Here is a 15,825-nt window from a genome sequence, read left to right as displayed (position 1 = left end):
TAATTTGCAAACTGGATACAATTAACTTAGGCTTGAATAGAGACTGGGAATGGATGAGTCATTACACAAAGTAAAACTATTTCCCCATGTTATTTCTCCCCCCCACCCCACCCCACCCCCTACTGTTCCTCAGATATTCTTGTTAACTGCTGGAAATAGCCTACCTTGCTTGTCACCATGAAAGGTTTTCCTCCTCTCCCCCCCCCCCGCTGCTGGTGATGGCTTATCTTAAGTGATCACTCTCCTTGCAGTGTGTATGATAAACCCATTGTTTCATGTTCTCTGTGTGTGTATATCAATCTCCCCTCTGTTTTTTCCACCAAATGCATCCGATGAAGTGAGCTGTAGCTCACGAAAGCTTATGCTCAAATAAATTTGTTAGTCTCTAAGGTGCCACAAGTCCTCCTTTTCTTTTTGCGAATACAGACTAACACGGCTGCTACTCTGAAACCTGTCATTAAACATACCATGTAATCCTGGCAGCACGGTGGGCTAGCCACCCCAAGTACATACGCATCCAAGACCCTAAGCAAGTACTCAAGGCAACTAATCCATCCCACTTTCATGGCTACATTCTATTTAAATTGAGAATCATACCACCAGCCTGAAGTGTAGACATGCCCTTTAAGTTCTAGCTGAAAACTGAAGAAGCCTTCAGAGTAGCAGCCATGTTAGTCTGTATTCACAAAAAGAAAAGGAGTACTTGTGGCACCTTAGAGACTAACAAATTTATTTGAGCATAAGCTTTCGTGAGCTACAGCATCCGTTGAAGTGAGCTGTAGCTCACGAAAGCTTATGCTCAAATAAATTTGTTCGTCTGTAAGGTGCCACAAGTCCTCCTTTTCTTTTTGAAGAAGCCTTGGAAATGGAACCATGTAAGAGCATTGGAACTTAAGTGTGCATTAAAAGAGATGATCAGAACTGTAACTGACATTTCACAATAACTTAAGCCACAATCTCACAAATGATAATGGTCAGGACTGCCTTGATGTCTTCCATTATTAAGGACGTTGCTATGGTGCATGCAGAGCACTCAAAATACAAGTCTTCCTGTGTTGCTGTCGGTATAGCTGTTATCATTCAAGTATCCCTAAAATATGTAACCAATAATAGCTATATTGTGGCATCACTGGCATGTGTGCTGCATCTGGAGAACTTTGCTTCTGGGAATGGTGTCACTAAAGACAGAGCGCCAAATTCTGCTCACTATAATACGTGCACAATCCAATAGTCTTCAGAGGAGTTGCATGATATGAAAGTACAATTTGGCCCATCATGTATATAAAGCTGCAGTACTGGCCCAGACATAAGCCTCGCTGTATAACACCTTCTTATATGCATGTAATTGTTTATTTCCTCTTTGGAATCAGATCATCGTTAGGCAATTCATTTGCATGTAGCTGAATTCAGAGATGGAATATGTAAAACTGGCTTATAGACAATCATGGTGTTAATATTTAATAATACAGGGAGTTAAAACCTATTGATTTTAATCCATTAATTACCCTTAGTTGTTGTGGCAGACCTCATACATAAAGTATTTTTTTCATCTCTACGATCGAGGTGAACTGCAACATGTTTTTGACTTTATTTTTTCTTTCAGAGCACACTTACTCTCATTCATTGTCCTTAAATTCTTTAAATGAATTTAGTTCTGGATAAAGATCAATAACTCTGGAAACTGATTTTAAACTTGTGCTATGAGAGTATTCTCTTACCCACACTGCCTCTACCAGTATGACTTAACATTGTTCTGGAGGCTTCTACCTTCTGAGGATTGAAAGGGTAGTTCCATCTCTGTGATCCCTCTGCTTAGATTGTCACTGAATACAAAAAGAAAAGGAGTACTTGTGGCACCTTAGAGACTAACAAATTTATTAGAGCATAAGCTTTCGTGAGCTACAGCTCACTTCATCGGATGCATCCGATGAAGTGAGCTGTAGCTCACGAAAGCTTATGCTCTAATAAATTTGTTAGTCTCTAAGGTGCCACAAGTACTCCTTTTCTTTTTGCGAATACAGACTAACACGGCTGCTACTATGAAACTGAATACAAAGAAAGTGATAGTGTTTTGGGGATGTCGAAGAGCCAGCAAACAACTTTCAGATGCTGATACCTTTCAGTCCCCAGCAGTTTGTGTCACTTAGAGGTGAAAGATTGTGAATCTTTATGCCACTTACATGGAGATGTGGAGTCAGTAGTTTAGTACTTTTTGTCTTTATTTTTTCCCATAGATATTTTGTTCTAGCAAGATGTTTGTCACACTTATTAACATGTTATCTAAGGGCCTTAAGATATATAGGACTAGAACCTGGTCCAGCCGAGCTACAGTCAGTAAAGGACTGGGGCAAAGACACCTCTGTGCTTCCCTGATCTTGGGGTCACCAAGTTCTGGGCCAGTCCCCAACATAAATCAGTGCAACTTGGACACTGCCTGAACTTACACCCAGCTGCCCCCAGAGGCCACACTAGCAGCCTGGGATTAACAGGACCCAGTGCATCCCAGCCACTCCTCCTTCCTCAGGTGCCTGGGGGAGTGGAGAAGAGGAGCCCCTATGACAACAGAGGATTCCCCAGTGCTGGGAGAAGCCTCCAGCACCCAGATCTCTCGGCTCCATGCTGCTTTGCACTGGGAGACTGGAGTAGAGCAGGTCTCAGGGACTGTAATAGTGTAGTTTTTGTAGAATATACATGTATTTCTAAAATGGTCTTTTCTACCAAGGCTGATCAATCTTCATATTGACTTTCCTTCTTTTTTAAGCTTGTCTGTACACAATGTGGCTCCTTTACACTTTCGCTCAGTGGTGCTCTCTGTCTCTTTCTCTTACATTTCTCTTTGCTTTAGTGGTAATTTAGTATGCTCTTTTAGAAGTTGTTCAGCTGCTCTCCAATTGTGCTTGCTCTTGCTTTTGAAATTCCTTTCATTGTGACCTATTCTATATTTTCTATTTATTTTAGTGATGTTTTAATATAGATATTTGTATCAGAATTTCTTTATATGGAATGGTTACACAGTGCCCAGATTCTGCTCTCTGTTGTACTCGTCCAACCCACATGAAGTCAGCAAGGTTGCACAGCAGCCGTAGGGGGCAGAAATTTGGCCCTTTTAATGAGAATATAATATATTTTATTTAATAGAGGCAGGAAGCCCAATTATTACATTTAGGTAGGTATCATTAATTGTGAAGACTTCTGAAAATTCTGCTACAATATCACCGATATTCAAACATGAATAAATGGATTTATTTACTTGAGCTAAAGTAGGACATCCAATTCTCTATTTGGTCACATAAATCAGCACTTAATATTGGTACCTCTAATAAATCTGTGCATGCCTAAATGCTGATTTGAATACCCACACAATTTATGGAACTGGTTGACCTAATTTGGAGGGTCAGGTTGGAAAATGATGATAACCTGGTATTCATTTTGTAGGTTCAAAAATATTCTTGTTTCCCTGTTGTTGTTTGCAGTGGTTCAGTAGCACAGTGGAAAATCCATTTAGCCACTTGAAAGAAGCACTTCAGTTTTTTAAATTATTAGTAGAATGAACTTTTTTGATTCTCTTTTTTTTTTAAAATTCATGCCATTAAAATAGCAGCTTTGAAGCTTAAAATAAAGCAAATTGGCAAATTGGCAGTAAATTGAAATGATAATTTGTTCGACTTTTTCAGCACACATCCTGTCTGATTCATTTAAATACTGTCAGACCTGTTTTCTTCAGTTGTTCTGATTTTTTTTTAATGCCCATGCCTGGCTTTGCTAATAGCTATGGCTTTGCTAACAGCTATGGCTTTGCTAATTATTTCATCAAGATAAAGTGATTGAGATTTATTTATTTATTTTTTGCATTACCATTTTTTCTACCTGTTAACGTCAGGGAGAATGTGCTAATAAACTCTCGGCCTCAATTAAGTTTAAAACACAAAGTTTGGGTCTGAATCAGTGAAGTGCTGCCAACATTGTAACAAGGGCTCCGTCGGAGGGTAATACATGTGACATTCCCCAAGTAGTATAGTCATTCTCACTGTTTCCCTCAACCCAACCTCACCCCCCCATCCCAAATCCATCCTTTCCATACTCTTCTCCCTTACCTAACTCCCCTGCCAAAAATACATCAATCCTTTCAGCCTCATTTCAAAAAGGAAATAAACAAATACATTCAAATAAGAAGGTGTTACACAGAGAGGCTTCTGTCTGGGCCAGTACTGCAGCTTTATGTACGTGGTGGACAAAATGTGCTCTCACATCATGCAACTCCTCTGAAGACAATTGGATTGTGCAGGTATTATTGTGAGCAAAATTTGGTCTCCCTTTCCACACCAGCCATTATCCTTTGATCCGCCGTGCTTCCACCTCCCCAGCTGTACAGTGATACTCCTCTAAGTGGCTCCTCATTCTGTCAGCTGTTTCACACAGCAGCAGCAATGCTGGGAAATGGGTGCCTTGTGGTCTTTGCTGGCCGTAGTGGTGGTAGACATTTTGTCCTGCAACCTCTGGGTGTCGAGTAGGGTGACCACCTTTTCAAAAAGCAAACATGGGACACATGCAGGAACCCCACCCCCTCCATGGACTCACCCCTCCTCTTCCCCCAACCCCCTACCCTCTGGTCTTCCTCTTTCCATCTGGAAGCCAGAGCCGGGCTGTGGTAAGAACCACCCAGGGAGCCCTGGCCCCTCCACCTGCCCTGTACAGGGTGCTGGGGTGTCCGAGAACAACCTCCAGCCTGTTTCCCCACCTTCTTCATGCCACCCAAGGCAGGGGAAGATCTGGGGCTCCCCACAGTGGTCCAGACTTCCTGGTCAGTTCTTACCACAGCCCAGCTAAGGCTTCCAGTCTGGCCAGCACCAAGGCCTTGCGGGGAACAGAAGGAGCAGGGGATGGGGCCTCATGGTGAGCGGGTACTCAGGGATTACTCTTAAAAGTGAGCTCAAGAATTGAAAGTTCAAAGGAAATAAAAATCTGTAGAAACAGGGGGTAGGAGTTGGTTTCAGGTTTGTGTTAGGTTTTTTCTTTCCTATTTCCCCCCAAAACAGCAGAGTGTAACTAATATAAACCCCTCAGTTTCCATGCAACTGTTTCTTACAAAAAATGGCTTGCTTCATTTGAAGGGTACAAGTTCAAAGCAATGTGCAGGAGGAACAGTTGGGATGCAGGTTAATTAGTGTCATATTAGAAGGTCAGGCACAGTTGCCATGGTTGCACATCATTATTTGAATAGCAAAGGGAGGCCTGAATCTCCACTCAGTTACACCAGTACAAATCAGTAGTAAATCCATTGAAATTAATGAGTGATGCCAGCTTAAATGTACTGTTGTGGGAGCTCAGCCTCAAAACTTATAATAAACCATCACATTTCCTCTAAATAGAATTGCAATTAACTCACATCGTAAAAGCATAAACATAGAATTTCACACTAATGTTTAACAGGGTTTGTTCTAGAACCTCCTGAATACCACATTTTTCTCACAGACTCAGACTTTAAGGTCACAAGGGACCATCATCATGTAGTCTGACCTGCTCTGCATTGCAGGCCACAGAACCTCACCTGTAATAGACCCCACTCCTGTAATAGACTCCTAACCACTGGCTGACTTACTGAAGTCCTCAAATCATGGCTTAAAGACTTTAAGATACAGAGAATCTACCATTTACGCTAGTTGAAACCTGCAAGTAACCTGTGCCCCATGCTGCAGAGGAAGGAGGAAAAAAAAAACCCACCAGGGTCTCTGCCAATCTGACCTGGGGAAAAATTTTTCCCAACCACACATATGGTGACAAGTTAGACCCTGAGTATGTGGGAAAGACCCAGCAGGCAGATACCTGGGAAAGAATTCTCTGTAGTAACTTAGAGCCCTCCCCATTGTGCTGCTGTGACAGGCTTTAGACTGCTCCCGGTCCTACACTCTCACCAGCATTCACACAGACAGGGACACACCCAGCTGCAGGTGCATGCAGGCTTTGGCCAGCCACTGCATGAACCAACAATAGAGAGGCTACAGCCAAGATAACCCCCCAGCTTCCCAGCCTAGGACCCCAGAGCTGTACCATCCTGCCCTGCTCAAAACCCCTACCAGTACGAATTTATTACTCAGTTCTCCTCTCCCTCAGTGTGGAGAGGAATATACACAGTACCCTTGTGTTAAACCAAGCTGAGATTTTCCCTAGATACTTCCATTCAAAGGTACACTGGTTTAGATTAAAACATAAAACAAGTTTATTAATTACAAAAAGATAGATTTTAAGTGATAACAAACAGATCAAAGCAGATTACCTAGTACATAAACAAAACTGCAAACTAAAATACTAGAAAATACTTTCTAAAATACTAGAAAGACTGGATATGAACTAGCAATTTCTATCCCTGACTGATGATACAAACAGGCTTGCAGATTCTTAAGGCACAAACTGCACTTGCTTTGCAACTTGGGATCCCCACCCGCATACCAAGTCTTTTTCTTTCTGAGCTTCTCCAGGTGTTGAGTTGTGGAGGAGTGAAGAACAACAGATGATGTCACTCCCTGTCTTATATAGCTCTTCCATATGGCGGGAACCCTTTGTTCCAAAAAACAGTTCCCAGTCCAGTTTGTGGAAAAATACAGGTACCCAAAATGGAGATCAGTGTCATGTGGTCTGGTCACACCCCCTGGCATGATCTGCTAAGTCATAGCAGCCATTATTTACAGGCTCTCTGGAGCGGTCTCAGGAAGGCTCACCAGGTCGGGGATAAGCTTCTCCTAAGGCAGGGGTTCCCAAACTTGGTTCGCGGCTTGTTCCTGGCCAATGGGATCTGTGGGAAGTGGTGGCCTGGCCCACACTGCTTCCCGCAGCTCCCATTGGCCAGAAATGGCGAACCGCAGCCAGTGGGAGCCGCAAGCGGCCATACCTGCAGACACTCAGGTAAACAAAGCGTCTCACGGCCCTCCAGGGGCTTACCCTGAACAAGCCGTGAAGCAAGTCTGGGAACCCCTGTCCTAAGGCCTGTTGTTTTTCCTAATGGCCCATTACCCTGAATAGGCCCTTCCCATCAGCTGTCTAGGCTGAAAGCATTTATGCTAGTTTGTAATGGTCCATAGTGTTAAGCTGGTGGGGATTTAGACACAGGTGTTGTTCTGACCAAACTTGAAAAAGGGAGAAAGAATAGAGGAACTTTAAATAGCCTGAATTCCTAACATTTCAGACTTGACACTTCTTATCTCCTAAATGGCTCCTGAACCTTCTAGCTAATATTAGTATTGCATCTGCTGTACACTAAATTGGAAGCTTATATCCTCCTGTTGTTGTAGTGGACCCAACGCTCTAAATGGTACCCTCTCTTTCTGAATGTGATGATCCTAGTACTGGGGTGAAATAAGCAGAAGAGTTATAGCCAGGATTGCACTTAATTATAGTTTATGCACTAGAAAAGAGGAATCATAAAACAGCATGACTCTGAAATAATAATTGCAGAGTTGATTTTGTGAAGTATGCTGTTGCCACAGAATCCTCTTAGGGACATAAGGTTCCAGTTGTTAATCATGTCTTGACGTGCTTTTTTTAATTAAAAAAAGTGTTCATTTTTGTTTAGAAAGATATGAATTAACCAGTGCTTCTCAAGCAAATGTTCCATAAACAGAATAAATGAAATTGTAATTAGTAACTTTGTTTTTGATTGCTTTCAGGGAACTTCGTAGCCTGGTCATTGAGATGGTCTTGTCAACAGATATGTCAGGACATTTCCAGCAAATTAAAACAATGCGACATACACTGCAGCAGACAGAGGGGTAGGTTATTTTCCATTCTGTTCTTTAGAAGTTTTAAATGAGTTCATGCACAAGAAAAGACTTTAAATAGTTGCTGTTGTTCTGAGATAATTGGAGCATGTCCTTGATTTGACAGGATAGACAAAGCCAAAGCCATGTCTTTGATTCTACATGCAGCAGACATAAGCCACCCAGCAAAATCTTGGGAACTGCACTACCGGTGGACAAGGGCACTGATGGAAGAGTTTTTTCGACAGGTGCCATTTTCAAAATCTGTTAACATAGTTAAAGTGTTAGTTACACTGTTAGATATTTTATAATTCCACCTGCGAGAATACTGCCAGTTATAATTTAGTAAAGTGATCGGAATCGTGCTTGCCTTACTTTCAGAAGTAGTCCCACTGACTTCAGTACAACTACTCATGTGAGTAAGATGAAAAGGATGTTGGTTAATATCTATTTTAGCTGATGGCAGGCTCCAAAGCATTAGCTTTTTTTCTTCTCTAACAGTATTATAATTTGTCAAGCTGATTTCATTCTTTAGACAGAGATCTGTATACACTCTGAACTAAAAAGAGGTATTGGGTAGGAGGGAGTATTGGATATGTGAAGGATGTGTGTTCAGCAAAGAAGACAGATGAATGTTGTATCCATATCATATTACATAAGTCTTCCCTTTTCCCCTTATTGTGAACTAGTGCTGTGCATACCCCACATCGATATGATGGAGTTTTCCTTTCATGCTCTATGTGGGCCTGATCTGCAGACCACTCAAGTCAATGGGAATCTTTCTATTGATAATGTGGCCATAATTTTGGAATCAAACACAGTGACGCAGCAATGTGGCAGTATTTTTTGCGGTGGTGAAACAGTCGTACAAAAGACAAAATACACTTTTTAAAAAATGTGTGGTGTTGTACTATTACCAGCTTCTGATTCAAGAGCAACATGTGTTTATTTCACAGAGTGGATAATTTTTTCTAGTAACAATGAGTTTATCTTGAATCACTGAGCAAGTGCAATTAATGTTAATTTTAAGTAAAGAGGCAGGGCTTTGACAATTTTTACATTGGTTCCACCTTTCTATCACTCCAAACACTCAGTTGCTTGTAAACGCAGAGCAAATTCTACTGTCTAGCAATACCACTGAGCAAACATCATGTAGTTAGGGGGCGAAAGCAAACATTTCAAGTGGTGAAATGAAAAAAACAGGACATTTCAGGTGTCTTGCAAGAATTGTCTGGGATCCTAGAACATCATGAAAAACTGGGTTTGTCTCAATAAAAAGACCACCTGTGATCACTTTACCAATTAACTATGAGTGAGTGATTTTTACTTTCTGTTGTGTTCAGGATTTAGAAATTGCTTGAAATAAGAGAAAAATATATTCTAAACTCCTCCTTTTTATTTATCTCAGTATTGAGGATCATTCTAATATGGGCCATTAAAATGGCAACAAAGAAGCAATAGTGGAATGGGAAAAATAGGTAATTTAATAGTGGGGACATTTTAGAAAACTGCATTTTAGTCTATGCAACTAGGATATACCCTCAGTAAGAAAGCACTGTGGGAGAAATAGCACTAAGAAGAATGTTCTAGGCACCTCTTAGGAAGAGATTAACATTGAAATTCACTTGCTTTTAAATAGGTAGCTTTTAGTGGAATGGGAATAAGATGGTAACCAAAGGGATAAGAGGCATTTCCCCATTGTTCTGTACAGCATTTGAATAGTTCATCTTAGATCACCATAATTATTTTAAATTAAAATATATCCTTACAGAAGGAAAAGAAAGTTGAGCATATAGATACTTCAGTGTCTTCGTGACTCAGCAAAGTAACCAAAGCAACTACCCCCCTGTATTTGGGATATAGCGCCCATCCCTATGAATCTGGGCCCTGCACAAAGTTTTAAAACAACAATGATAAAATTAAAATTGGACCTGGTGGCAGAGAGAAGCAGCAATGTTGTCACAAAAAGAGCCATAAAAAAACTGATCAAAACCTAATTTAGATATATCCTAGCACCTCCAGTGATTACATCTTTGACAAAGCAGATAAGGAAAGATAGATATTGGCTGCCTGGCCCATCTAGATTGTCCTTTTGCTATGTTATATTTTGTGGCTTTCAAACAGGAGTAGTCATACATTAAACTGGAAGGGGTCAGAGAAATGAATGAATCAGTAATTTATTCCATCTGCTCTTGAGAGTTCTCACTCAATTCCTAAAGATGCTTACTATTGATTTTGAACAGTAAACTTCAGGACCTTACTGATTCTTTGATTTGCCTTTGGAGAGAGTGGAGAACTGGTGCCTTAATCTAAATAATGAACAAATCCAGTTTTGTGGAAATGTTGAGCAGCAGCAGATCATTAATTAAGTTCAACATCAGGACTTGAAGTCTGGAGTTACCAGTTGGTGCCTCTTACTATAAATGGAAATGATGATGATATAGAATGCTGGAGGAAAAGGGGAGGACCATCAATCCAGATGAATGTTGCTCAGAAAAGGTCAGAAATGACAACTGTAGAAGCATTTTAGACATAGGGAGGCAGGATACATAGAATCCATGGAACAGTGAGGCAATATGTTCAGGCCAGGGCTGTAGCATTAACAATATATAGTTCTGTACTGCCTTGATCATTGAGTGCACAGAATTAGTTAATGCTTTAATTATTACTGTATCCTTTCACTATAAAATGGTACTGGATCATAAATAAACTGCTCAGAGACTTGAGTTTTTTAAAAACAATTTTTTGTCACTGAAATACACTTACGCATTTCATAATTATAAAAATATGAAACTCTCTCATAGCACCTTCATTTCAAATGTACACAACAGAAACTGGGATAATGTGCACTCAGTCAAGACAGGATATAGGCTGCACGTATCTCTAATATGAACAGTTCTGGTTAATGTTGGTGATATATTTTAGAAGCTTTGGAGGTTCATCTGTTGCAGACAAGCACGAGGGGGGGGGGGAGGAAAGGGGAGGAATGGGGGAGCGTCTAGTCTTGCAGTCTATATACAGCCAAACCTCCCACCCATTGATTTCACTGTCTATATAAGAACTTCAGGATCAAGTTATAACATTTAGCTGAACTCAGGGCCCATGGAAAGTAGAAAATGTTCTGGAATTTCATTTCCTTTTTCCATCCAGATTGGGAATTAGATGATAATAGCTATTTCACACTAGTTTGGTTTGTCTCTTTCTGGTCTCAGCCAAAGCCAGAAGGTGCAAATCCATAAAAAAATAAAACTTAAACTTATAATTTCTGAACAAGATTCAGTTTGAGTTTCATGTGAAGGCTTAATACATTGTTTTAACTCAAACTGGTTTGATAAATAAAATAGATGTAATAAAATCTGTACCTGAAATGTACCATGAAGAGCTTGAGCTCTGACATCCAGCTTGATGTCAGATGATGATGATGATACATTAGGATTGACAACGAATTGGAAACTTATTTATTGTATGTTTGTTGTATTCTATACTACATTGGTCAGTCAAAAAGGTTAATTTCCAAATAGTAAAACACTGTTCATGTTAGAAGACCCAAGTATGATAAAGACATTTCAAGACTTCAGAACTTAATTTTTTTAAAAATGTCATTTGCCTGCTTACACAGCAACACAGACAAAAGCAGCAGAAACTGAGAGTTTCTGAGAACATAGGAGTTTTTAATATGCAGTTTTAAAAGTGGGCACAGATGGAAAATGGACATTATCTTAGACAGAAAACTTTATTCACTGGCACTAAGATTTAAAATATGTATCAGTAATAATTTCAAGGGCAAAGCCTTAGAACATTATCATAAAAAAAGTTGTTTTCACTTAAAAAAACCCCCACAAATCACACCCATCCATCTCAAATGCACAATGATAAAGAAACATACAGCTGAGGTCACTCAACCAAGCACCCAGCCCTGACAGCATTCTGCTCTAGGCTGGAGTTTATTTTAAAACAAACAAATAAAATTTCAACTTTCAAATAATTTTTATCTTGTTTAATTGGTTTTCTTCAAACTTAGCTTGCTTAACTTTTATATCTCATGAGAATTAAAGATCATGTCAAATCTTAAGGCTGGGTCCTGTACCGCAATTTACAATATATACATTGTATAAGAAATTACAGTTTTCATTATATATTGTATGAATTGTTAAAAATACATGATGCAGTAAAGAAGTATTTTAAGGCATAAGCTCAAGCGAGTTAAGTTTTTAGATTTTTAATTCTATGATTTTAACTCTTGCATGAATTTCCTGACTTTTGAGTTCTCAAATGTAATGTAACTTTATCCCCGCAAAAATCCCAATGTTAATGTAAGTAGTAACATGCTCTTGACGTTAGATAATCAGGCCACAGTTCCAATGAGGAGTTCTGGAGGCATCTTAAGCCGTGAAAGCAAAGCCAGATTGGTTAGCTCAATTTTTTTTTTTATAAAACCTTTAGTGTAGTAGAAGCCAATGGAACCAAATCCTCAGCTAGTTGAAATCAGTGGCGCTCCTTCATTTATATTCATGTGGTTCACTTCTGGGGACCATTAGCTCCTTTTGGTAATACTACCTGCTCCTGCTTTCTTCTGTTCCCTTTAATCAAATTATGGGTACCTTCTATGTGGGCAGGGTGAGGGAAGGGCTCTCTGGGCAGTCTACCAATTTCAGGCATAAAGCACAAAGTCAGCTGTAATTTGGTCCTCTGTCTCTCTTCTTTCTCTCTGGGCCCATTCTATATATATGGCCACCGATAGGGTTTTTTTTTTATATTTTCTCTCTGCTCTCTTCCTCTGGCTCTAGATATCAATCCACAGCTTCACTTAGGTTATGCAATTCAATTGGACTTTAAGGGAAGAAGTGGTAAAACCCTCCATTTCTATTTGAAGCACATTCTTCTATCTCTGAGGCTGTTTTTAAGCAGATGGACTGAAATTATTTTTTTATGCTTTTTTTACTTCCCTTCCTTATTATCATTCAGTGCTAAATGATAAGAATATCAAAGGTCTATATTTTAAATGCACCAGCAAATCGACTTAATTCTACAATTACTAATTTATCAATGAATGTCCAGGCAAATGTGGAGCCCCCAGCATTCTAAAATGCAGTTGGGAAAATATCAGAATGATCGGCTTCCCCTTCTTTCTCCCACTGTCTCTTCAAGAAAAGTTAAGTTGAATGAGTCTAGGTACTCCAAGTCCAAGCTGTGAGGCTGCAGAAGGTCTCCTTATAAAACATGCTTTTTATTTTCCTTCCCTGACAAATACTAAATCACAGTGGCAGATGCTTTGGTCTTGACAAGATCTTTTCAATACAAATTGTTAAAATTAAGTTATAATGTTGACTTTTCCTTTTCTTCTCTCTTTTTCATTTAAAAAAAATAATAATAGATTTATTTTACCCACAGCTTGTTTTAGTTTAGGAAAATAAGTGAATTGTAGAAGTAGTTGGTCAGAGAGCAGTGTTCAGGGTCTCTCCTTTGTATATGTATTCTTATAATATGAAACATTGCTTTTTCCAGGGAGACAAGGAGGCTGCTTTAGGGCTACCATTTTCCCCACTCTGTGACCGCAAATCTACCATGGTGGCTCAGTCCCAAATAGGTAATGATCAGTGCTGTTTTCTCTTTCTCATAAATGTAGGAGCATGCAGTGTTGTCATCCTCCATTCACACACTGCACATGATGTTTTTAAAAAAGCTGTAGATACTACTATAAACAACGTGCTTCTTTCTACACATTTACTCACAGAAATCAGAGCATATTACACTAGTGACATGCTGTTGTCAAAAGGGACATTAAGCTCTTTCAGCATGGCATATGAAGTATAAGGGCCAGTATGTTTAGTGGTTAGATCAGGGTACTGGAAATCTGAACTCTTGGGGTCCAGCTATTGCTATCAGCATTTTAGAATTTGGTAAAGCAAATCATGGAGAAGTTGTCACCTACTCAAATTCACATAGGTCTTATTGCAGTGCAGACATACCCTGTGGCTGGCCTGCGTCAGCTGACTTGGGTTTGCAGGGCTATAAAATTGCAGTATAGACATTCAGGCTTAGGCCAGGCTCTGGGACCATCGCTATTGCAGCATAGATATACCCATAGAGTCAAGCTGGCTGGATACAAGTAACTCACTGTTTTCAATAGGCCCTTCAAACAAGCTCCTGGCATCTTATCTCCAGCACTATTGGTGACTCACTGTGTGACCTTAGGCAAGTGATTTCCTATCTCACTTAATCCAGCTGAAAAATGGGTATAATATTATTTACATTCCCCCATTCAACATCCGCCTGGTGCTCCTGTCAGGGAGCGAGGTCAAGGAGCTGGGGCTTGCCTGCTCCACCCACCCAGCATTCCAGCCAGGGAGCGGGCAAGCCCCGGCTCCCCGACACCATGCTGGCAAGCCCCCGCACCCCAACCCTGCTACGCCCCTGCCTCAACCAAGCTTCACAATCATCATTGGTGAGTGCAGTATTAAATTGTTTGCTTAAAATTATTTACAACTTATACTGTCTATGTATATAATGTCTATTGTCTGGCGAAAAAACTTTCCCTGGAACCCAACCTCCCCTATTTACATTAATTCTTATGGGGAAATTGGAGTCACTTAATATAATTTTGCTTAAAGTTGCATTTTTCAAGAACATAATTACAACAGGTTTCAGAGTAGCAGCCGTGTTAGTCTGTATTCACAAAAAGAAAAGGAGTACTTGTGGCACCTTAGAGACTAAATTTATTTGAGCATAAGCTTTCGTGAGCTCACGAAAGCTTATGCTCAAATAAATTCGTTAGTCTCTAAGGTGCCACAAGTACTCCTTTTCTTTATAATTACAACATTAAGTGAGGAATTACTGTAGGTTTTGGCTGGTTAGGACCTATTGTGATTAGATAATAATCATTTATATTTCAGTACCATTTAAGGGCCCCAGTCAAAGATCATGGTCTCATTGTATAAACACCTAAAGAAAAGATAGTATCTTCTCTGAAGAGCTTACATTCAAAGTAAAGAGCCTTAATGTGTAGCCTTGGGATAGTGAATTAGGGCCTGATTTTTCAAAGATGAAATGCAGGCCCTTGCCTTCCCCCATCATCTGTACAATAGGGATAAAAATAATTACTTTAAGTTTTATGGGGCCAATAACCGGTATGAACTCTAAAAGTTTGCTGAGGAAAGCATGCCTAGAAAAATGCCTTTCGCAGATGTCAACATGTCCCCCAAATAATCCTGGGACCGGGAGATCCTGAATGTTAAGATGTCATATCCTTGAACTGAACAATATCCTCCAGTATTATCTTGTAATTTAATACATCTCCCATTCCATATCTAGCCAGACTCAAGTGGCAACGTACTTGAGCTTATGCCTGTTGCTCACCTTTGTGCTGTGGCACATTAGTTAGAGTGTGAAGAGAGCCTGAAATCCATAGCTATCTCATGTTCTACCTACATTTTTTCTGTTAAGTGCTCAGCAGAGGATAATGCCTCATTCTCTCTAGCTATGTCATTCTCTATCTTGATGAGCACTTTCAAATGTAAAATACATTGTTCAGCGCTGACATCTTAGAGTGGTGGGATGAATGCTGTCTCCCAGGGATATTACTTGTTCTCTTCACTGATTTGACAGAACACTCCTACACACTTTGAAATAACACTTTACTTCCACAGAATAATAAACAGCAATTTGGAATATTGACTCATTAGCATGAGGCTCTGAATGGAAACATTGGTAGACTGACTTCTTGCCCATTGGCTCTGTCATGGCTTCCCTTTTATTCAGTAATTAATCCCAGTCTCCAATGAAAAACTTATTGTGAAATGCACTTGGTTCAGTGGAGGCAGGAGTGAAAAGCTGTAAATATTAGCACTTTGTTACTCCTGTACCTCTCCAGGTGTTTTTTGTTTTGTTTTCCTCAGCAGACTAATAACTATGGAAATTATGCTGAGAGAGAAAAAATATCCCAAGTATATTGAATCTGGATTGCATTTGTCTTCAGAATATTATCCTGATATTAAAACCAAAAGTCCAATTTTTTCTGACTTGATCAGACATTATGGATATCATTGGGTGACATTTCTCTTTAGAGTTTTGCTAA

The 15,825-nt window shown here is 39.8% G+C and overlaps 1 protein-coding gene across 8 annotated transcripts in view; it reads left to right on the top strand.

Moving 5' to 3' along the window:
* The window catches only part of PDE1A (phosphodiesterase 1A), a 257,819-nt gene that overhangs the window by 202,749 nt on the left and 39,245 nt on the right, over positions 1–15,825 (top strand). For all 8 annotated transcript variants that reach the window (XM_038422535.2, XM_043505443.1, XM_038422538.2 and 5 more), the window contains exons 9-11: positions 7,662–7,763; positions 7,879–7,999; positions 13,257–13,338. In XM_038422535.2, the coding sequence (XP_038278463.1) occupies positions 7,662–7,763; positions 7,879–7,999; positions 13,257–13,338 (305 nt within the window). The remainder of the gene's footprint in view (positions 1–7,661; positions 7,764–7,878; positions 8,000–13,256; positions 13,339–15,825) is intronic.

This window comes from Dermochelys coriacea, chromosome 11, assembly GCF_009764565.3.
Source record: "Dermochelys coriacea isolate rDerCor1 chromosome 11, rDerCor1.pri.v4, whole genome shotgun sequence".
In the NCBI taxonomy this organism is placed as follows: Eukaryota; Metazoa; Chordata; order Testudines; family Dermochelyidae; genus Dermochelys; species Dermochelys coriacea.
Note: the sequence above shows the minus strand (reverse complement) of the source record. Positions and strands in the feature narration are given on the sequence as shown.